General features: G+C 50.3%; 2 protein-coding genes across 2 annotated transcripts in view; one reads left to right on the top strand and one right to left on the bottom strand.

The window, feature by feature from the left end:
• The window catches only part of LOC149367625 (uncharacterized), a 71,972-nt gene extending 63,953 nt beyond the window's left edge, over positions 1-8,019 (bottom strand). Inside the window, exon 1 of the mRNA XM_089575485.1 lies at positions 7,895-8,019. Coding sequence (XP_089431611.1) covers positions 7,895-8,019 — 125 coding nt within the window. The remainder of the gene's footprint in view (positions 1-7,894) is intronic.
• Positions 1-24,358, top strand: part of LOC149367623 (uncharacterized) — a 225,783-nt gene that overhangs the window by 71,445 nt on the left and 129,980 nt on the right. The window contains exon 2 of the mRNA XM_089556426.1: positions 8,700-8,946. Within this exon, the coding sequence (XP_089412552.1) occupies positions 8,700-8,946 (247 nt within the window). The remainder of the gene's footprint in view (positions 1-8,699; positions 8,947-24,358) is intronic.

The raw sequence follows: 24,358 nt of genomic DNA, 5'->3' as shown, positions 1-24,358 counted from the left end.
CTAAGAGCACGAACAGGTGGCCAGTTGTTTTTGCCGTGGTGTCACTGTCGTCTTCAGTGGCTGTTAAGGTCGGAAGGCGGGAATACAGTTGGCGTCAAGGTGGTTATGTTGTGAGCTTGGAGGAGAAGATTGTGTAAGCGCACCCTCGATAGCTATAACAAAGCGGGAATTAGACTATTTGAGCCAGGTTCAGTTAGAGTAATTAGGTCGCCCTTCCCTAATTTCGATGTTTTAAAGTTTAGGGTTTCTGTATTCAGCTAATGGCCCTTTTGGAACTGCTTAGAACTTTATGACATCTTGCGCTTATACATCGCATGGATTATTGTTTACTTGTTCCAAACAGCTGTATCAAGCCCGCTAGCCAAAGACGTCGGAAAATGAAGTTCAGTAACACGTTCTGCTGGGCGAGTTGGTTCATCTTGGTAATGTAAAGGCTTTTAGCGCAAAACGACTAAGAAAGGACGGGGACAGAAATGCTTTTACATTACCTAGACGTCGGAAAAGTACAGTGGAGCGTGCCACTCGAGCGCTCATGAGAATTGTATGGCCATCTGCAAGATTCAGACCCTCTGAATATAAACACTTCCTTATAACATCCGATCTGCTACTGTTTTCAGGATGATCCCGCCGCGGCTTTTATACCGATGTCATGTCCGTATAACGTTCGAGCCGCGATTGTTTCCGGGATAATCCCAGTGCGGACTTCATACGGATGTCCCAGGGACGTTCTGTTGGGGATGTGGGACGTGCGTACATTTTTGGGACTTCCTACGGATGTTTGGTGTTGTCTGGGTGTATGATAAACAAAGGCGGTCTGTTAGCCATTGTGGCTGCAAAGCTGCTCTCGCGCGGAGTAAACTGGTCCCCCGGGTACCAGCGCCTAAGTATTGGCGCTGAACTTGCTGTCGATGACCATGCCGCAGCCTAGGAGTGGTAAGGACTGTTCACACATCTTGAGGGCACGGCGTGATGAACGAACGGAGGGAATTCACATTAAGCAAGCTGCGTCACTTGGTGCAGAGAAGCACTGTCACCGCCAATGATGGCAGATATTGTAGATGCTGTGCCCCACTAGTGGAAGCAGCACCTGTATGATAAACAAAGGCGGTCTGTTAGCCATTGTGGCTGCAACACTGCTCTCGTGCCCACCGAAGCGGTCCCCCGGGCACCAGCGCCTAAGTATTGGCACTGAACTTGCTGCCGATGACCATGCCTCAGCCTAGGAGTGGTAAGGACTGTTCACACATCTTGAGGGCACTGCGTGATGAACGAACGGAGGCAATTCACAGTAAGCAAGCTGCGTCACTTGGTGCAGAGAAGCACTGTCACCGCCAATGATGGCAGATATTGTAGATGCTGTGCCCCACTAGTGGAAGCAGCACCTGTATGATAAACAAAGGCGGTCTGTTAGCCATTGTGGCTGCAACGCTGCTCTCGTGCCCACCGAAGCGGTCCCCCGGGCACCAGCGCCTAAGTATTGGCACTGAACTTGCTGTCGATGACCATGCCTCAGCCTAGGAGTGGTAAGGACTGTTCACAAATCTTGAGGGCACTGCGTGATGAACGAACGGAGGCAATTCACAGTAAGCAAGCTGCGTCACTTGGTGCAGAGAAGCACTGTCACCGCCAATGATGGCAGATATTGTAGATGCTGTGCCCCACTAGTGGAAGCAGCACCTGTATGATAAACAAAGGCGGTCTGTTAGCCATTGTGGCTGCAACGCTGCTCTCGTGCCCACCGAAGCGGTCCCCCGGGCACCAGCGCCTAAGTATTGGCGCTGAACTTGCTGTCGATGACCATGCCGCAGCCTAGGAGTGGTAAGGACTGTTCACACATCTTGAGGGCACGGCGTGATGAACGAACGGAGGGAATTCACAGTAAGCAAGCTGCGTCACTTGGTGCAGAGAAGCACTGTCACCGCCAATGATGGCAGATATTGTAGATGCTGTGCCCCACTAGTGGAAGCAGCACCTGTATGATAAACAAAGGCGGTCTGTTAGCCATTGTGGCTGCAACGCTGCTCTCGTGCCCACCGAAGCGGTCCCCCGGGCACCAGCGCCTAAGTATTGGCACTGAACTTGCTGTCGATGACCATACCGCAGCCTAGGAGTGGTCAGGACTGTTCACACATCTTGAGGGCACTGCGTGATGAACGAACGGAGGGAATTCACAGTAAGCAAGCTGCGTCACTTGGTGCAGAGAAGCACTGTCACCGCCAATGATGGCAGATATTGTAGATGCTGTGCCCCACTAGTGGAAGCAGCACCTGTATGATAAACAAAGGCGGTCTGTTAGCCATTGTGGCTGCAACGCTGCTCTCGTGCCCACCGAAGCGGTCCCCCGGGCACCAGCGCCTAAGTATTGGCACTGAACTTGCTGTCGATGACCATGCCGCAGCTTAGGAGTGGTCAGGACTGTTCACACATCTTGAGGGCACGGCGTGATGAACGAACGGAGGGAATTCACAGTAAGCAAGCTGCGTCACTTGGTGCAGAGAAGCACTGTCACCGCCAATGATGGCAGATATTGTAGATGCTGTGCCCCACTAGTGGAAGCAGCACCTGTATGATAAACAAAGGCGGTCTGTTAGCCATTGTGGCTGCAACGCTGCTCTCGTGCCCACCGAAGCGGTCCCCCGGGCACCAGCGCCTAAGTATTGGCACTGAACTTGCTGTCGATGACCATGCCGCAGCCTAGGAGTGGTAAGGACTGTTCACACATCTTGAGGGCACTGCGTGATGAACGAACGGAGGCAATTCACAGTAAGCAAGCTGCGTCACTTGGTGCAGAGAAGCACTGTCACCGGCAGGATGGCAGATATTATCGAGCATGTGTGTTGAAGGTTGGCATGCAGCCAGCAGCGGTAGTCGGCGTCGACTGTGGACAACGAATTTGGCTGTTTTCATTAATGCAAGTGGTGTCCAAACGTATTTTCAGGTAAAGCGACTTAAAATCAAGTATCGGAGGAAGCAGAAACAATTTGCAAGAAGTGCCGTACGTAAGCGAATCGTTTCCGAAGTAGGCGGTAGCAGCATCGGCTGTTATGGAAATGTTATCGTAGTGTGTAAAGAGTCAAACTACATTTTCTGAGCAAGAGCAAATAATATTTAAGACATGGAGAGCCCACCTTACGTAATGCCAAGCAAAGGATCAGTACTCTTTGAGCACAGCTATGTAAGCAACCTCAGCGCGTGGCTGCAGTAATTGTAATCATCGCATTCCTTGCGGACTTAGCGCACGCAGAGTAAATACTATATGATACACTGTTATCTTGAAGCACTTATTTAGGAGGCGGCGACTATTCGTCGGTGCGGGGTGCGGGCAGTGAAACATTCGAGTCGTGTTGGCTTCTGCAAGCTCCTTGGTTCTGCAAAATGGTCCTACGAGCCGAAATAAATGTATGTTCAACTAACACACACATGCAGTGGGGAGGCAGTCGCATTTGGCACTTTGCTCCTTTCGTAGGGCAAGCTTACTCTGGTGTCACCTTGTGATAATTTCAGTTTATTTAATAGCAGGCAAGGACAGCCAGCGACAGACGCCGTTCACGGCGCACATCGGGGAAGGCATGCACGGCACATGCCGTTTTTCACATAGGGGAGCACTTCACTGCTTCTAAGTGTAAATAATAAAGCAGGGGTGAACCGATTGCTGTCTCCTCAATAATCAGAAAACAGGCGCCACGAGCAAGACCGCTTTGGCAGGCCCGCATTTGTACTAGAAAGGGGAAAGAAAAAAATTATTATTATTATTATTCCCAAGGATCACTAACCTCGGCCGCCGCGGTGGCTCAGTGGCTATGGTGCTCGGCTGCTGACCCAAAGGACGCGGGTTCGATCCCGGCCGCGGCGGCTGGAATTTCTTTGGAGGAGAAATTCTAGAGGCCCGTGTACTGTGCGATGTCAGTGCACGTTAAAGAACCCCAGGTGGTCGAAATTTCCGGAGCCCTCCACTACGGCGTCTCTCATAGCCTTAGTCGCTTTGGGACGTTAAACCCCATAAACTAAACCAAACCACTAACCTCGAGTACTAAGCTAATCGCTTCCGAAAAGAAAACACAGAAAATGCATTATATTTCGTTAAGCTAAAAGAAAAATCTTTTCGAGCAACCGCCGTTTATGATGTGCAAGCAAGCACCTCAACGCAGCGAACAGCGCGCAGCAGCAGACTGCGTGAGGCGAGTATGCCCTTGTGACGTCAGCAATCAGAGGTTGCCAGACCATCAAGGAGCTCGCAAGAGAAACGAAAAAAATTCGTTTTAAACATATCTGCTGCACAGAATCAACGGAAACTTCGGGGAATTGTAGCTTAACGTGTTAGGAATTATATGCTATAAGCAGGGTATGCACGGAAATAGGCTGTCGTGGCCCCTTTAAATCACGTCCTTAGAAGAGTGCATAACTGCGGATTCAAACAATAAATGACTCATGATAAAAATAATTGGTTAACAAGAAAATTACAAGAGTCACTTTCCTCAAAAAAAAAAAAGATTCAACACCAGCAAAAAATCATCAAGTGACAAATCACTCATATATTGGCGGGGCAGGCTATTGCACACTTCTACGGCTGGAGGGAAAAATGAAAATTTAAACAGATCACATCTTGTAGCAAACGGCCTTACGCACATGTCGTGGTTGATTCGTTTGGAGCGGTGATGAGGTGGTTTTGAGTAAGTTTCTTTATCTATGCTTACACAAACATGATATAGCAGGAAAAGAAATTTCATGCATGCAGTCTGTCACCGCCATTCTTAATGTCGAGATGCTCGCCCTGGTGCGCAAAAGAGTCACACTGTCGAAACGAGAGTAACGGGAATATATGAAACGAAGAGCTATGGTTTGTATTCTTTCTAGTTTCTTATTGAGACACGATATGTGGGGGTTCCAAACTATGACGCTATACTCAAGAATGGGTCTGACGAACGTCTTATATGAGTTTAGCTTTACATGTGATGGTGTAGATGAGAGTTTTCGTCGGATGAATGCAAGTTGTCGGTGTGCTTTTGTGCATGCGTTGTTTATGTAGGATTCCCAACTAATTTTTTCAGTGAATGTCACACTTAAGTACTTTACCTCATTTTTACGCATCACAGCAGAGCCTAATAATAGATAAGTAAAGTAACTAGGAGTCTTCTTCCTTTTTATGGTGACAGATGACGTGTTACTAAAATTTATTTTCATGCCCCAAGTGTCGCACCTGGACGCAATGTTTGCCAGATTTAAGTTGAGGCTAATTTGGTCAACTTGCGAACGAACATAGTGTATACAACGCAATCATCAGCAAAGAGTCTTAGTACAACATCTGAAGTGACAAAAGGAAAAAGTATCATTTATGCAGATGAGAAAAAGTGTCGGTCCTAATATGGATCCCTGGGGAACACCAGAGCAAACGTCGAGAGCATCGGATTTGGAATATTTACTTTGAACTTACTGAAAGCGATCCGAAAGGTAAGCTGTGATCCATGAAACAATTTTTGAATTAATATTAATGCGTCTGAGATTCTCAATTAAATTACAGTGCGGGACGGAATCAAACTCCTTTTCCATATCAATGAACTCTTCATCTACCTTCAAGCCAGAGTTAATGGCAGCCGCGATGTCATGGGTAATTTCTAGCAATTGAGTAACCTTTGATACTCCCTTCCCAAAGCCCCGTTGGTTTACATATAAAAGTTTGTTGTTTTCCAGGTAAGTTATGACTGCTTTGTTGATAATATGCGCCATCAATTTGCAGCAACAGCTGGTCAGAGATATGGGTCTATACATGTTCACCAAAAGCCTACTCCCACCTTCTTTGAAAACTGGGACCACCTTCGCAGTTAGCCAATCGGCAGGCGAAGACGCTGATTGTTTCCACTAGCGGATGCTAGTGAAATGCTCTGTGGGAGAGTGGTCCACATTTACTGAGGAATCCCCATGACGCTTAGTGAAGAAAGTGGCGGCCAACGCGTCAGCTCTGCGAGGCAGCCATTGATGTTCATTCGAAGTGCTCTCACTTCATTGTCTTTTACACGCTGGTGCGTTAGGTGGCGCTACAATTCTTTTAGTTGCATGGCTAGTATAATTCCTGAATTGTATGGAGACAAATCTCGCAAGTTCTGGTGAATCATTTCTACATTACATCAATTGATAACAAATTTATTATTTCCCTGAACATTTCGTTTTCACTGATTGGCCAGAATTATGTGAGTGCAGTGTCCAGTGCCCATACTACCTTTCTACATTTGTATCCATAAGTTTTAGCGCTGTGCATGCGGAGCTTTGCAGTGAACTGTGCAGTTGAGATAGTTATTGAAACTGAGTCCAAACTTTTGCCAGAGCCGGTGTTGTTTCGTTCTACGATAAGAGGCAAACAAACCAACATTGCCAAGCAAACGACAGGCGACTTTTGCCATTCCTCCGGAATGTCCTCGGAGCCCTCCACCGACTTCTCCGGTGCACTATTTTTTTCTTTGAACGGGTACGTGCTTGCGCGAAGAAGACGGGACACAACAAACACACACGACATACAGACATACACATGCGGGAGCTGGTGTCCGGCGCCTCTTTCGACTGAAACATGACGCCGCTCCGTTGCGGCCGCGGTTTTTGCATCGGTCGCCGCCGTACCTAGAGCAGGGCGGCTGTGAGAATGAGGCCTAAGTTTGTCCTGACTCTGTTAGCAATTTCCTTAGCAAATTAATTGTAGGCAACAGATAGTAAGCTGATCAGTCTGTAATTTTTCAAACTCCCTGACGTCCCCTTTCTTATGGATAGACATGGTAGTATTCTTCCAAGCTTCCAGCACGCTCGAAGTCATAGGCCATTGCGTACACAGGGCGGCCAGTTTTTCTAGCACAATCTCCCCACGGTCCATCAAGATATCCATTGTTACCTGATCCTCGCCAGCTTCCTTCCTCCTTTGCATTGCTCCTAAGGCTTTCCTTACTTCCTCTTTTGTTACAGGCAGGATGCCCTAATGCTGTGCCCTACTGGCTCTGAAATTAACGTTCTGATTACTTTGGGTTCCGTATAAATTTGTGTAGAACTCTTCGGCTACTTTAACTATTATTTATTTATTATTATTATTATATAGAGATACGGTCGATCCACTGGGGATTTTAACAGGAATTAACAATCTTACCAATTTTACAATTTTAACAATCTTATCCATATTGCTAATGACATAGCCTTCTTTGTCTCTTAAAGCATATATATGATTTTTACCAGTATCTAATTTTCTCTTTACCACTTCTAGGCTATCCTCGTTCCGTAGAGAATGCTTGATTTTCGTCATATTAACCTTCGCTCTGTTGGTTACATGTGTTGTTCGCTATGTGTTCGCTATGTTGTGCTTATTGATTAGCTTTGACAGCTCTGCGAATTCTGTTCTGTCTGTGGGGTCAGAGTTTTCATGCTCTGGAGTTTCTTCTTTAGATCTTTCGATTCCAGAGAAAGCTTGCCGGTATGTCTAACCATCCTACCGCCTATTTCTACTATGCGCTTCGTAATGATGGTTGTGAGATTATCATTCATTGCTTGAACATTAAGGTCGTCTTCCTCAGTTAAAGCCGAATACTTATTCTGCAGCGAGATCTTGAATTCCTGTGCTTTCCCTCTTACCGCAAGCCCATTGATGGGCTTCCGCCCCAGTAATTTCTTCCATTCTCTCTTTAAGTCTAGGCTAACTTAGGCTTTATCACCCAGTGCTTGCTATAACGCATCTTTTCGAATACCTCCACATCCTGCACGATACCAGGGTGAGCGCACTGTATGGTACGTGTTTGCTTTAGTGAGCTATATCAGCCATTGTGTGTTTTTCTGTCTGTCGACCCTCTTTTGTGGCAGGCTGCTCACCTGCAGTGAAGTGGCAGCTCAGTTAATCGTGAGAGGCTAAGAGCAACCCAAGTCCCACCGATGGGAGCAGCTGGCATTGCAAGGCAGTGGCTCATCGCTTGACCGCTGCGCCACTGTGCCAGCCAGAGAGACTCCCAGGGATCCATGAATGTAGAGAACGACCAGTCCCGCATTGATGGCCATTAACCCATTATCGCTATCCGGACAACTAACCCTGCATCTGAACACGAGAACCGAAGTGAAAACTGAACTGCTAGCGCGCCTAATTTGAATTAGGTGTGACTACGTGGATCGACCATAATTTTTTTCGTTTCATCATTGGAGCTAACCTGAGTAAGTTATGTAACCCCAACTACAATTTGTTATGGGATGAAGAAAATTATAAACGATACAAAGCAGTGCTGCTAGGTTTTATCTCTAAAAACTAGTGTCAATCTAGTGCATGTGAATTTATCTATCTCGCCTTTGGAAAACTAGAGTTGCTTCTGGGCTAGTAGCGCAAGTATGTGTGTTGTATCGAAAGGCCTTCCCTTCTGCCACTGTGCATGTCTAGATGCTGACATAATCATCTTTGTTTTTCAGTCAACTTTGACTGCACAAAGGCTATCGATTCATATGCACTTCCGCGTGCTATATCACAGTGGAATTATCTTCCTGATTCAGTTGCATTGTTAACTAATCGTGTAGCTTGTACTGCTACAATAATCCGTCTGTATTATTTTTTTACCACAGCTGTCTTCCTCTTTGTATGCATCTGCATGTGCTCTATTCCTTGGCGACTGTGTACAGACTTGTTGGTGCTCAAGAATGGTGTTGTGCAATTAGGCCCTCTGACATTGTAAGCCTGTAAACGCACTCGGCAGGCTGCCTGTGCCCACGAGCCCAGCTGGCATGGCCTGGTGTGTGACCCCGTGGACGGCACCACCTGCTGCCTGGTGTGCTGCGTGCACCTGCTGCATCACTGGTCCCACCTGTGGAGTGTGCCACGGGCAGCGGCCGCAGCCCAGGCCCTGGCCGCGGCTCTGCGGGACCTGCCTCGACCTCCCCCAGGCCCACTGCGCACAGCAGCCGCTCTGCCTGTCTGGTCCCGGGCGGCAGCAGCCTTGCACTGTGAGCGAAAGGGCTGGTCAATTGCGTGTTGTATGTGACTCTCCTCAACATTCAAGGGCAGCGGCGATGCAAAAATGCCCAAAGCTCAGTTTCAACCACTGAGTGGGTTGCGTTTTGCGGTGACTGGCATGAAGAACACTGTTTGTTTTGTTCCCATTTCTAGCCATTGTTTCTTTCTCGAGTTATTGAAGCAGTGGGCTTTCCTCAGAACATGGTTAAAGAATGCAGCGCGAAAAGACACGGACAAACGAAGTGGACAGGACTGGCGCTGACTACCAACACATTTATTCAAAGCCGCCGCGGTGGTTCAGCGGTTATGGTGCTCGGCTGCTGACCTAAAAGACGCGGGTTCGATCCCGGCCGCGGCGGCTAGAATTTCTTTGGAGGAGAAATTCTAGAGGCCTGTGTACTGTGCGATGTCAGTGCACGTTAAAGAACCCCAGGTGGTCGAAATTTCCGGAGCCCTCCACTACGGCGTCTCTCATAGCCTTAGTCGCTTTGCGATGTTAAACCCCATAAACTAAACTAAACTAAACTATTTATTCAAAGAAACGAGCAGCTTTTATAATGCCATCCAAGACCCGCGTGACCAGATAAAGCAGCAGGCGTGGGAAATCTATCTAACACTGATACATATCTTTGCACACAACATGGAAGTAACAGCACATCGAGGCGACGCAATGTCACCCCGGTACCTAAGCACTGCATGGCTAAATGACCAGGATGAGCCAAAATAAACGAGTAACAAAAGAATGAATTATCGTCTACTGCTGTCCACTCATCGTGAGGCAATAGGCAGAAACAAAGAACAAAGCCAAAACAAAACAACTGTGTAAAAGGCGAAGCAAAGCAGAGTCAAAGAGAACAAAAATTGGAAGCTACGCGAAAGCTGCGTCAAATGCTGATAGCCATACAGAGTCTAAGAAAAAGTTAAAAAGTTCTAAGGAACATGCCAAAAAGTTCTAAAGAACTAAAGCCAAGCTAAACAGAGACGTAATTAAAGCGGACCTAGAAAACTCAACTCCTTGTCTAAAAGTAAAATTGAAGGGGTGCTAACGCACTTGTAACTTCGAATTAGTTTTAGTGCCACTCCTCTGATGCCATACGTTTCCAGTTTTTGCAAGAGAATATCATGTTGAACAGTATCAAAGGCTTTGCTTAAATCTATAAATAAGCAAAGAGTAAGCAGTTTTTTCTTCAGTGCTTTCGATTATCTTATCCTTAATGTTAATGAGTGCAAGCTCTGCTGATTTATCAGCTTGAAAACCATATTGAGCTTCTGTTATCACTCGGTGCTTCTTAAAAAAACCAGTTAACCTGCTATTGATGACATGTTCAAATACCTTCGAAAACACTGTCAGAACAGAAATTGGCCTGTAATTACTAATGCTACTATCATCCCCGCTTTTATAAATAGGTGTGACTTTTGCGATCTTTAATTCGTCCGGGAAATCTCCGCTAAGAAGCATTTGATTTATTATGTGCGATAGTATAGGACTTACGAAGCATAACACATGTTTAATAGGCAAGACCTTTATCCCGTCATCACCGCAGGCGACATGGTTTTTTTATTTTTCTGATTATCTTTTCAATTTCACTAGGTGTTGTCGGAGCAAGCATAATCGACTCTAGCAAGCTGGTTACATTCATCCTGTCATCTGCACTGCCGTACCCTCTTGAGTTAGCACCCACCTTAACAAAGTGCTTATTCATTGCATTTACTAGGTCGTTCCCGGTCAGAAGCTCATTGTCAATACGGATTTCCTTCACACTGCAACCAGCTTGCTTTGTTGTTAATATGGTATTCAGCATGTCCCATGTCTTTTTGCTGTCATTTTGAACATGGAATTTATTTTGAAAATAATTCGATTTTGCATTCTTGAGATCTGAGTTCAATTTGTTTCGTAATTGTTTAAATTCACTCAGTAGACAAGGGTCTCTGTTCTTAAGAAAGGCTTGAAACTTTCGATTTTTCTCTTTTATTATGATATACAGATCCCTGGTTACCCACGGCTTCCTAATTCTTTTGTGTCTCTTGCGACATTCTCGGAGCGGAAAGGCCAAGTCGTAGCAAATCTGGAATTTCTTCAAAAACACCTGGGAAGCTACTGTGGCGCTACGCTCCTTGAATACGTTATCCCAGTACTCTTGCTCTAGAAGGGCACGAAATCTCATCAAGGCGTCGTCTGTTATTGCACGATACAGACTTTTTTTCTACAGGAGAAACACATTTCTTGTTGTAACGAAAACTCAAGCAAAATACAGGTAAATGATCACTGATGTCATATGAAAGAACGCCAGCTTGAACATTGTTATCATTCACGTTCGAGATGCACACATCAAGACATGTGGCAGTATCTGACGTGATTCTGGTTGGTAGTGATATGAGCTTAGCACAGGCGTGGTAATTCAAGAAGTACTTTGATTTGGGCTAGTTGGTTCATATCTTGAAAGTAGTTCGGACGGCGCGAAAACAACAAAGACAAAGGAGACACGAACACAACAGGACGGGCGCCAACTTGCAACTGAAGTTTATTGCACCAGACCCCTACATTTTATGCATCACCCCAGCCACGTGAAAAAAAAAGAAAAAATGGCCACAAATTGGGCTTATGCCGCACGAGGCGGACTTATGGTTGCTTGGCAGGGGAACTTATCACTCATCCGCCAAGGCAACTGTTTGGTCTAAGACCCTTTTCCCAAGCATTTCACCCTAGAAGAGCCGAGCACCAGGCCAGGGGAAATCTTGTACCCATTAAAGAAACCGGTGGGTACCCGGCGGCACTGGGGATCGAACCCAGCACCTCCCGAATGCGAGGCGGATGCTCTACCACAAGGCCACGCTTTTTTTTTATTTTATTTATTGCCTGACTTCGGCAAGAACCACAGTACACAAATACACTTACAGAGCGCAATGAGCAATAATTAACAACACTATCCGTCCGGGGGTGCGTGGCTTCATCATATTAAAACTCCTTAAGCGTCACCAAAGGCTCGACTCTTTCGAGCCACTCGGGAGCTTCAGGAGCAAGTTTCTGAACTTCAATATACTTATGCATGCACTCCCGAAAATAGATCCGTGCTGGCCGTGCATCAGGATCGCAATGATATCCTGCCATTCTGGAGCGCCAAATACAATGGAGGCCCATTAGCATAATGAGGTCGAATGGTGTCCCATCCTCACTCTCTACAGGCAAGTACCGAATACCATGAGCGTCGAGCGGAAATTCCTTTTTTAAAGTCCGTTGCAAGATGTCCCAAAAGTATACCCCCTCCCAACAGTGCAAAAAAACGTGGTCTATTGTTTCTGGTTGTTTACAAATTAAACAATGTGATCCCCAAGGTAGAAATAACTGCTTCCTTTCCAAGAATTCCTTTACTGGTAGTGTTCCGGTATGTAATTTAAAGAAAAAAGTTTTTGCACCTGGCGGCACCTGCATCGCCTTCACACGCTTAAGTACGTCGCGTCCCTGGCCTCCATTGTATAAGGCCCTGTACATAGGTTGTGGAAGAACTACATCGCACAAATCTTTATACAACTTCTTCCTGCTAACAGAAGATAAATATTCATACGAAAATCGAACAGACAGGAATCGAACACTCGCGACAACCTCTCTAAAGTAACCAAAAATACGTCCCGAGAAACTTTCGGTTGTGACAACAAAGTCCGGCAGTGCATTTCCGAGCCTTAATTGGCACACAGTGCGCAAAAACGGATCGCTTACATCGCGCACAAAACAAAATCTGCTTACAATCTGCCGCAGAAATAAGTGACCCAGACTCAGGCCGCCATCCTTCACCCGCCTAAACAAATTGGTCCGGCTGCAGCGTTCCCAGTCCGCAGCCCACACAAAAACGGCAAAGATCCGGTGCAGTCTCTGTACGTTCATCCTTGCACAATGCAACACTTGCATCACGTACCACAGCCTAGACATAAAAAACAGATTGCACACTGTGGCCCTTGCGAAAATTGAAAGGTGTCGCCACAAGGCCACAAGGCCACAAGGCCACGCTTCGGGGACTGCGCAGGATGGCGGCAAGGAGGCAGGGTGGCGGCAGCAGGGAGGCAGGGTGGCGGCGGCAGGATGGCGGCAGCAGGGCAACAGGGTGGCGGAGCAGGGCATTGGCGCAGGGCAGCAGGGTGGCGGTGGCAGGCAGCACAGTGGCGGCGGGAGGCAGGGCAGCTGGGTGGCGGCAGGGCAGCAGGGTGGCGGCAACAGGGCGATGGCGGCGGCAGGGCGGAGGCTGCAGGGAGGCAGGGCAAGAGGGTGGCGGCAGGGCAGCAGGGTGGCAGCGGCAGGACGGCGACGGCAGGCGACAGGGCAGCAGGGCGGTGGCGCAGGGCAGCAGGGTAGCAGCAGCAGGACGGTGATGGCAAGGAGGCAGGGCAAGAGGGTGGCGGCAGGGAGGCAGGGCAGCAGGGTGGCGGCGGCAGGGCGGTAGGGCAGCAGGATGGTGGCAGCAGGAAAGCAGGTTGGCGGCAGCAGGGCGGTGGCACAGGGCAGCAGGGTGGTGGTGGCAGGTGTTAAAGATCAGGTAGCATGGTCGGGCCGGAGAGGGAATGAGGGAGGTCGGAGACGAGGATGCGGGAAATACAAGAAGGAAAAAACTTTATACAATTAATTTACATTATGTACAAACAAAGGAGCTCGATGACGAGACGCTCGATGCTGAAACGCTCGATGATGAGACGCCTCGGCCGTACTCGCTGCCGAGTTTTTAAAGCGTTTTCTTTCCCTAGGCTCCCGAGATGAGGGCCAGGCCTGCCGCGGAGGGAAGTTCACTGTGGCACCCATCACACACTCTCTCCTTAGGAAACACGCCCCCGTAACGTGTTGGGAGAGGGAGAAAGATGCCATCCACGTCGCGCAGACGCTGGAATGTCCACGAGCGGCGTTCCCACGCATTTCATGCGTTCTAACGTGTGTTCGCACGCGGTGTAGGGGAGACGCTCGCTGAAAACTTCCTGGCAGACAGACGCTGCTTCCGTGGGTAATCCAGGCGTTGACCCAACGTGATTTTCGTGGCTAGTCGGCGTTCCACAGCACAGGGCAGCAGGTTGGTGGCGGCGGCAGAGCGGTGGCGGCAGGGCAGCAGTGTGGCGGCGGCAGGGCGGTGGAGACAGGGCAGCGGTGGCAGTGCGATAGCGGCAGGGCGACAGGACAGCAGGGTGGCGGCGGTAGGGCGGTGGAGACAGGTGTTAAAGATCAGGTAGCATGGTCGGACCGGAGAGGGAATGAAGGAGGTCGGAGACGAGGCTGCGGGAAAAGACAAGGAGAGAAAACTTTAGACAATTAAATTTACATTATTTACAAGTGAGCTCGGTAACGAGACGCTCAATGCTGGAACGCTGCATGAGGAGAGCACATGATGAGACCATCTGATGAGAGCTCCTCGGCCGTTGTTATTGTTGTTGTGACTGAAAGAAGGATGAAAAGGAAATTGCACGGGCCTGCCTACTGGCTCGAGCCAAGTCACCACCGCTGCCACGTGCAGATAGAGGAGAGTTAGAAGATCAGAGGAAAAGGAAAAAAGAAAGAAAAGACGCGCGTCGCAGCAACAACTGCGTCCGCCAAAGGGGACGCTGGCTGCAAGAACAGATAAGCGGCCGTAGCCGCGCTTCGTCACCGCCTCTCTACCACTGCCGAGGTTTTAAAGTGTTCCCTTTCCCTAGGTTCCCTAGATGGGCCGGGCCTGCCGAGGAAGGAAGTTCTACCGCGGCCGAGGTTTTAAAGTGTTCCCTTTCCCTAGGTCCCTAGGTTCCCTAGATGGGCCGGGCCTGCCGAGGAAGGAAGTTCTACCGCGGCCGAGGTTTTAAAGTGCTCCCTTTCCCTAGGTTCCCTAGATGGGCCGGGCCTGCCGAGGAAGGAAGTTCTACCGCGGCCGAGGTTTTAAAGTGTTCCCTTTCCCCAGGTTCCACAGGGCAGCTGGGTGGCGGTGGCTGCATGGAGGCAGGGCAGCAGGGTGGCGGCGGCAGGGCGGTGGAGACAGGTGTTAAAGATCAGGTAGCATGGTCGGACCGGAGAGGGAATGAAGGAGGTCGGAGACGAAGCTGCGGGAAAAGACAAGGAGAGATAACTTTATACAATTAAATTTACATTATTTACAAGGGAGCTCGGTAACGAGACGCTCAATGCTGGAACGCTGCATGAGGAGAGCACATGATGAGACCATCTGATGAGAGCCCATTGGCCGTACTCGCTGCCGAGGTTTTAAAGTGTTCCCTTTACCTAGGTTCTCTAGATGGTGGCCGGGCCTGCCGAGGAAGGAAGTTGCCTGCGGCACCAATCACACACACACAATCCTGAGGGATCACATCGCCGTTACGTTTTGGGAGAGGGAGAAAGATGCCATCCACGTAGCGCAGACGCTGGAATGTCCACGAGCGGCGTTCCCGCGCATTTCATGCGTTAGCACGCGGTGTAGGGGAGACGCTCGCTCAAAGACGCTCGCTCAAAGACGCTCGCAGTGTGGCGGCGGCAGGGTGACAGGTGAGCAGGGTGTCGGCGGCAGGGCAGCAGGGCGGTGGCGGCAGGGAGGCAGGGTAGCAGGGTGGCGGTGGTAGGTCGACAGGGCAGCAGTGTGGTGGCGGCAGGGCTGTGCAGACTGGGCGGCAGTGGCAGGGCGATAGCAGCAGGGCTATGGCAGCATGGAGGCAGAATGGTGGAGGCAGGGTGACAGGATGGTGGCTGCAGGGCTGTGGCGGCAGGGAAGCAGGGTGGAAGTGGCAGGACAACAGGACAGCAGGGGTGGTGGCAAGGCAGCAGGCTGGCGGTGGCAGGGCGACAAGACAGCAGGATGGTGGCGACAGGGCTGCAGGGCAGTGGCGGCAGGTAGGCAGGGCAGTAGTGTGGCATCGGCAGGGCGATGGAGATAGGGCGGCGGTGGCGGCAGGGTAGCAGGGTGGTAGCGCGGAAGGCAGTGGTGGTGGTGGCAGGAAAGTGGCGGCAGGGCAACAGGGCAGCAGGGCAGCGGCGGCAGGGCGGCAGCGGCAGGGCGGTGGCAGGGTGGTGGCGCAGGGCGACAGGGTAGCAGGGTGGCGGCGGCAGGGCAGCATGGTGGCGGTGCCACCCTGCAGGCAGGGCAGTGCCGGCATGGAGGCAGGATGGCGGTGACAGGGTGGTGGCAGCGGGGCGGTAGTGGCAGGGCAGCAGTGTGGCGGCAGCTGGGCTGTGACGGTGGCAGGTGGCGGCAGGGCGACAGGGTGGCGGCGGAAGGGCGACAGGGCATCGGGGTGGCGGCGGCAGGGAGGCAGGGTGACAGCGGCAGGGCAGTGGCGGCAGTGCGATAGGACACCGGGATGGCGGCGGCAGGGCGGTTGCGGCAGGGCGACAGGGCAGCAGAGTGGCAGCGGCATTGAGGTGGCAGCATGGAGGCAGGGTGGCGGCGGCAGGGTGATGGCAGCAGGCCGACAGGGCAGCAGGGTGACGGTAGCAGGGCGACAGGGCAGCAGGGTGGCGGCGGTAGGGAGGCAGTGTAGCAGAGTGACAGTGGCAGGGCGGTGGCGGCAGTGCGATAGGACAGCGGGATAATAATAATAGTTTATTTTTCCTCTTTTACAACGAAATGAGCAGCCGCGAAAAAGCTGCTTCAGAGAGCAGCTTGACGGGGCAACTGCCCCCTCACTAACGGCATTTGGCAGCGCAGGATAAATCAACTGATTGAATTTTTACATCAATGAATCAAAATTGAATGAAATTTGAGTTAAAAAGCACAAAAAAAATGAAAGTACATCGTGTACAAAGCACTAAATGAGGACATGGACAAACTTCACAAAAACATTTGACGGAATTGTTTCACGGAAACAACTGTAAAATCTTTCCGACTATTGCGTGAGGGCTGATTGAGTAAAACAGGAAGCCTGTAACGAAGCATCTGCTTGCCATAGTTTGTGCGACAGCCAGTGATATGCCAACGTTCTGGATTTCGGATGTTATGTGTATTGATGTTTTGTTGAAGCACCGCTAATAATGTTAGCGTGTCGTCCTTCTTGGTGATGCCTTGACTATAAAGTAGGGAAAGTCTGTAGTTGTACAAAGATGTCATTTTAACAATTTTTAGTTGCTCAAATAATGGCCCTGTGTGTGCGGCGAAATGAGCTTTAGAAATTAGTCTGATTGCTCTTTTTTGTAGCAGTAATAACTTGGTGATATTTTCTCCAGTTGTGGTCGCCCACACTAGTGAGCAATAGTTTAAAATAGAGGAAAAGAGTGCATTGCATAGGAGAATATTAATCGAGAGAGGAAATACTGAAAGATGTCGACGTACAGTAACCTATAGTGCGTGAGAGCTTTGTGGCTAAGTATTCTACATTGGCATCCCATGACATATTGTCTGAAAAATAGACGCCTAACGTTTTGACATATTTGCTAACTTCTATTTGACTGTCGTTGAGTATGAGTGGGGATAACTCGAATAATCTGTTCTTGGGGTGGAAGAGTACGGCTTTTGTTTTATTTACATTAAGTTTTAAACTGTTCTTAGATGCCCATTGATCAATTTTGCCTAAGGTCGTGTTAGCACGGCTCGATAGATCATACCTGAATGATCAGAGAAAAACAGACTGGTATCGTGGGCGTAAATAATGTATTTTGCAGATGGATCTATGCTGACAATATCATTAATGTAAACAATAAAAAGAAGGGGCCTAAAAACTTCCTTGTGGAACTCCTGAGATGACGGGCTGCACTGCAGAGGAAAAACCATTTATTTCAACATACTGTGTTCTACTGGATAAGTAAGAAGATATAAGGGAGTAGGCTGTACCACGTATACCATAGCGGCATAGTTTATTGAGTAACGTTTTGTGATTAATGCTGTCGAAAGCTTTTGAGAAATCTAAAAAGACGCCTAGCACTAGTTTCTTTTCTTCAAAATTCTCTAAAATATACTCTTTTTGCGTGAGAAGGGCAAGCTCAGTTGATCTGGTTTTCCTGATTCCAAACTGAGCGGGGTTTAACATATTGTGACGGTCGATGAAGGATGTAAGACGCGTGAGAATTAATTTTTCGAAACCTTTTGAGAAGGTAGGCGAGATAGAGATTGGGCGATAGTTAGCAAGGTCGTTTTTATCGCCTTTTTTAAACAATACTATCACCTTCGCAGACTGCATGATGCGTGGAAATACCCCTTCTGAGATGCATATATTAAAATATGTGTCAAACAGCTTGATGTACCATGAATAACAAATTTAACTGGCTTTATCTGAATGCCTGTACTATCTACAGATTTGCTGTTATTAAGGCTGTTTAAACCCGCAACCACCTCATCGTCTGAAACAGGATTTAAAAAAACAGTAGAGTTATTGCGAGAATAATTGAGCGGCAAGTCTTCGTAAGATGAGGAGGGTTGAGCTATGAAAATGGAAAAGTTGTAGCGTGCCATCGTGGTCCGGCAGCCGAAGACGACGACTGTCCCAGTACGCCTGCCAAGCACGCGCAGACTGGATTTTCATGGCTGCTTAACTGCAAGGCCGGCGCAGCGCTGTTCCATCCCAGCCTGGCTGAGCGCGTCCAGCCGAATATATTTGTGGAGACCTGACGATGACTGGTGCCCACGATTCGTCTCCACAAATTTGGTGACCCGGACTTCGCGTCTTCGTTCTCTGCTCTTGCCCTGCGCTTTGCATCAGCCGCTTCGCTAGGCCTACCGCTGCCCGGAGCTCGAGACCCCGCCTACCTTCCATCGTGTAAGCACTGGCCATGGATCCCTCCACTCCTGTGCCGTCTCCGTCGCCTCGCACGCTGCCACTTCATGAGCCCGCGGTCTCCGCCCTCAAGCTCCCCGACTTCTGGTCATCGGACTCGGAACTTTGGTTCCTCACAATCGAGGCCTTGTTCCGCCGGCACCGCATCACGTCACAGGTGATCATGTTCGACCATGTCATTGGTGCGCTCACGCCTGCTACTGCTGCGGTTGTTCGCGACGTCTTGCGCTCTCCGCCTGCCGATCGCCCATACGATCATCTCAAAGCGATGCTCATCCAGAGAACTACTGAAACGGAGCCGCGTCGCCTGCAGCAGCTCCTTACCTCAGAAGAGCTTGGAGATCGCAAACCTACCGAGCTGTTGCGTCGCATGACCGCCCTGGCTGGAGACTTGGCTACTTCCCACGACAGCGCGCTCCTGCGGGAACTCTTCCTGCAGCGCCTGCCTCCGCAGGTGCGCATGATCCTGAGCGCGTCTTCGTCTCAGACCCTGGAATCCTTGGCTACGCTTGCGGATAAGATCATGGACGTCGGCTTTCCCTCCCTTGCAACACTTCATCGCCCTCCTGCCCCTCAGCTATCGAGCCCAGCTCCTGACGATTGCTATACCCGTCTCACTGCTACTCATGAGGAGCTAGCCCGGCAGGTGGCGCAGCTTACAGCTGAAGTTGCAGCTCTTCGTGCTCGCCGGCCGCATTCGTCGTCTCCACCCCGCCGTAGAAGCCCCAGTTTTCCTGGCAATCGTTCTCCGCCCTCGACGACCCTTTGCTGGTTCCACCGCCGATACGGCTCTCGCGCACGCCACTGCCGCCGGCCCTGCTCCTTCGCGGGAAACGGTCCGGCCGAACACTGAAGGCGACCGGTGTTCTCGGCCCGCGATCCAGTCGCCTTTTCCACGTCACTGACCGTGTAACCAAAGTCCGCTACCTCATCGACACTGGTGCCGAGATCTGTGTTCTTCCGCCTACGTTGGCTGAGCGGCGCCGTCCTTTAGACTCTCCTCCTCTGACCGCATTCAACGGATGCACCATACGGACATACGGCCAGAAGTCGGTAACGCTTGACCTCGGACTCCGCCGTACTTTTCGCTGGGTATTTGTTATCGCGGACGTGCGCACGCCAATCATCGGCGCCGACTTCCTATGGCACTACAGGCTCCTAGCTGACATGCGGCAAAACAGAATACTGGATTCAGAAACAAGCCTAGTCGTCAAAGGCGTCTCTTGCCGCGCTCCACCACTCCGGCTCCTCCAGGCGCACAGCACCGTTTCCGACCCTTGGTCCAGCATCCTTGCTGAGTTTCCAGATGTCTTCCGACCCCCGTCCCTCCAAGCGCCAGTCACTCACAACGTGACTCATCATATTGTGACGACCGTGTTTGCTCGCGCTCGTCGCCTCGCACCGGATCGCCTCGCTGTCGCCAAACAGGAATTTGAGCATATGCTAGAGCTTGACTTCATCCGCCCCTCCTCCAGTCCTTGGGCGTCGCCTCTCCACATGGTGCCCAAAAAGACCGGCGGCTGGCGGCCGTGCGGCGATTACCGGGCCCTCAACAAGGCCACAATTCCTGCCCGCTACCCGATTCCCCACATCCAAGATTTTACATCGGCTCTACATGGCTGCACAATCTTCAGCAAAGTCGATCTTGTGAAGACATATCATCAGATTCCTGTGGAACCGTCGGATATCCCGAAGACCGCCATTATTACACCTTTTGGCGTGTTTGAATATCTCAGGATGCCTTTCGGTCTTCGCAACGCGGCCCAGACCTTTCAGCGTTTCGTTGACCAAGTCCTACGCGGCTTGACGTGCTGCTTTGCCTACCTTGACGACATTCTCGTCTTCAGCCCTACGGTAGAGGCCCACAAGCTCCACCTGCGTCAAGTGCTCGAAAGACTCAGCCGCTTTGGTCTCGTGGTCAACGGACCGAAAAGCGAGTTCGGCGTTGCTGAGTTGGACTTTCTCGGCCATCGCGTCAACGCCCATGGCATTCGCCCCTTGCCGGCCCGTGTCACCGCCATCAGTCAGTTTCCCCGGCCCACCACCACCCGACAACTGCGCGAATTTCTTGACCTCGCCAACTATTATCGGCGCTTCATTCCTCGCTGCGCTGCAATACTGCAGTCTCTCCACGACCTTCTCTCGGGCCACGGCAAGCCGACCGCTCTTGTTGCTTGGACCGATGCCGCTGACCGCGCATTCAGCGACATCAAAGCAGCCATTGCCGGAGCGACGCTGCTGGTTCATCCTAAATGTGACGCGCCCACGTCCGTCATGGTTGACGCATCGGACACTGCTGTCGGCGCGGTATTACAACAGTTCGTCGCTGGTGTTTGGCAGCCAATTGCCTTCTTTTCCAAGAAGCTTGCGCCCCCTGAACGCCGCTACAGCACCTTCGGCCGAGAGCTGCTAGCAATATATTCAGCCGTGAAGCACTTCCGACATTTTCTCGAGGGACGCAGATTTCGTATCCTCACTGACCACAAACCTCTGACGTCCGCGCTAGCATCCAGCAGTACCTCCTACGCTCCTCGCGAAATCAGGCAGCTCGCCTACATTTCCGAATTTACCTGCGACATTCGTCACGTCAGCGGCAAGTCCAACATAGTTGCCGACGCTCTTTCTCGTGCTGAAGTCAATGCGACGGACAATGGACGGCCAGTCATCGACTTCACGGCTATGGCTGCTGCTCAACGAGCCGATGCCGAGTTGCAACGGTTTCGCACGCGCGACACCTCTTTAGTGTTGCAGGGCGTCTTGCTCCCTGACTGCGCCGTTCCCCTCGTTTGTGATACATCAACCGGTCGGCCTCGCCCCTACGTGCCTCCACCATACCGACGAACCGTCTTTGATGCCCTCCATTCTTTGGCCCATCCTGGCATTCGCGCAACACAGCGCCTTGTCACGGCTCGCTATGTCTGACCTCGCATCAACGTCGACGTTCGCCGCTGGTCGCGCGCGTGCCTGAGCTGTCAGAGAAGCAAAGTGCATCGACACACTGCGACGCCGCTTGGCACGTTCCCGTCCCCGGACGCCCGCTTCAGCCATTTGCACGTCGACATTGTCGGCCCCCTTCCTACCTGCGGGAACCACCGCTACCTGTTAACCTGCATTGACAGGTTCACGAGATGGCCTGAAGCGATGCCCCTTCTGGACATAACGGCGGAGTCGATCGAAAGAGCACTCATCACACTGTGGATAAGCCGCTACGGTGTCCCTTGAACCATTACGACTGATCGTGGTCGTCAATTTGACTCCACCTTATTTGCTAACCTATCTCGGCTCCTCGGCGTCAATCACATCAAGACGATCTCTTACCACCCGATTTCCAACGGTGTCATTGAGCGTTTTCACCGGCAGCTGAAAGCTTCACTTATGGCGTCCGCTTTTCCTTCGCCATGGATTGAGCGCCTACCCTTCGTCCTGCTTGGTCTCCGCACTGCACTTCGCAGTGACTCTTCTACCTGTGCAGCAGAACTAACGTTTGGCACTACTCTCTGTGTCCCTGGCACTACTCTCCGTGTCTCCGTGTCCCTCACCACCCACGCCTGCTGACGTCTCAGATTACGCCTACCACCTACGTAGCGCTATGAGCTGTGTAGTTCCACCACGTCAACGCCAGTATTCCCGTCGTGTCCACGTCCCCTCCGACCTTCAGCGGTGCACTCACGTCTTTGTTCGCCACGACGCCGTACGCCCGCCCTTACGGCCACCATTCGATGGTCCGTACCAAGTGCTCCGGCGTGCTCCTGAGCACTTTCTCCTGCTCATCAACGGCCGGCAGGACACAATCTCAGTTGACCGCCTTAAACCTGCTCATCTTGACACCGACGTCATCGCTAACTGTGCCGCTGCATTCCCTCACGACCGTGCCAGTCCTCGTCGCGTACGATTTGCGCCAAGCCTATCCGCTTTTCGCCATTCACACCTCGCTCATGGCTTCATCGCCAGAGGGGGGGGCTCTGTAGCGTGCCATCGTGGTCCGGCAACCGAAGACGACGACTGTCCCAGTACGCCTGCCAAGCACGCGCAGACTGGATTTTCATGGCTGCTTAATTGCAAGGCCGGCGCAGCGCTGTTCCATCCCAACCTGGCTGAGCGCGTACAGCCGAATATATTTGTGGAGACCTGACGATGACTGGTGCCCAAAAAGTCATTAAATGCGTTCGCCAGTTCGGGTCCCTCACAATCTACTCCGTGAAGAGTAATTTTGGTGAACGGTTCTGGCGTATGCCCTATGATTGAGCTTAATTTCTTCCAGGTCGCCTCGCAACTATTTCTCGACGAGAGAAACAGGTTCTCATAATTCAGTTTTTTCGCGGCTCGAAGCTTCTTTGTCACCTTACTCCTGAATGATTTGAAGGTTTTCAATGCGTCAGGGTATTTGGTTTTCAAAAAATTGCTGTGCATTTTGTCACGTTTTTTTACCCGTTTAAGCAACTGATAACTGACCCACGGTTTACGAGCCTGCCGGGGGGGGGGGGGGGGGGGGGATTGTGTACTTTGTGAGGAAAGCAGGTAGAATATATTTCCTGAAATATCGTAATAAATTTACAATACGCTACCTCGGCATTTCTTTCAGAAAAAACATCACTCCAATCCGCGCCGGCTATATGTTCACGAAAGTTAGAAAGTGTAGAAGGATTAATATCCCTGTAAGAATATTCTTTCGGCCTTCTCTTGATATTAAGTGTATGGTTCACAGATAGGAAAATGGGTAGATGTTCGCTAATTTGTAAACTGATTACTGCGGATGTTAGATGAGCTGGATTTATATTTGTAACGAAAACATCTAGTAATGTTTCCGATTCACTCGTTACTCTCGTTGACGCATTCACAGCATTCAGACAACAGTGAACATTTAACAGTAAATCTAATTTATGCCTCACCGTGCTGCTCGATAAAAGATTAATATTTAGGTCACCACCAAGAACGATATTATACTTATGTTGGTTTACATACTCAACAAGGGAATCCAGAAAAGAAAGGAAAACACTCGTATCGTCAGATGGAGGACGATAACACACAGTAAACACATATGAACGGAATTTGAGTGTAAGTACCTCATAATGGGCGTTTACACAACAAAATTCATCCAGCAGCTCACGTTCCATATCTTTTAAGATCAACAGCGATACGCCACCTCCTCGCTTACCCTGGCGGTTCAGACAGTAACTCTTATAAGCTGGGATACTAAATGTCTCGTCCTCAGTACAAAACCATGTTTCCGTGAACAACAGAACGTGAATCGGCAACTTCACTTCAGCAAGAAAACACTCAATGTCGTCTTGCTTCCCTCTGCCTGAACGCAGATTAAAATGAGCAGAGTTGAAACATTGCTGCGAAGTTTTGCAATGGAAAGCCAGGTCCGATGAACAGACTGGACTTTGCAGAAAATGAAGCATTGAAAAATATAACAAAAAATAACTGAACAAACATCCAAGTGGTGTTCACATCACGCGTTCGCAAGTTTAGCAAAATCCGCCGGGCTACGAATGAGAATAGCAGTCTCCCCTTCTTTCTTTCTAATAAGTGCGCGACCACCGGCATGCCACGCGAAGCGATAGCCGTTTGCTGCTGCCCAGTCCCGGCTCAACTGCAGAAGGTTTCTGTTGTACTTCGTCAGGTTTTCCGATATGGAAACAGAAGAGTTGGCCCTTCTCAAAGCTATACGGCCTGCGAGCCACTTGTCGCGAAGCGCTTGGT

This window comes from Amblyomma mixtum, chromosome 1 (assembly GCF_055824585.1).
Source record: "Amblyomma mixtum isolate Tamu chromosome 1, ASM5582458v1, whole genome shotgun sequence".
NCBI classification, from domain to species: Eukaryota; Metazoa; Arthropoda; class Arachnida; order Ixodida; family Ixodidae; genus Amblyomma; species Amblyomma mixtum.
This window is presented reverse-complemented; position numbering and strand designations above follow the sequence as displayed.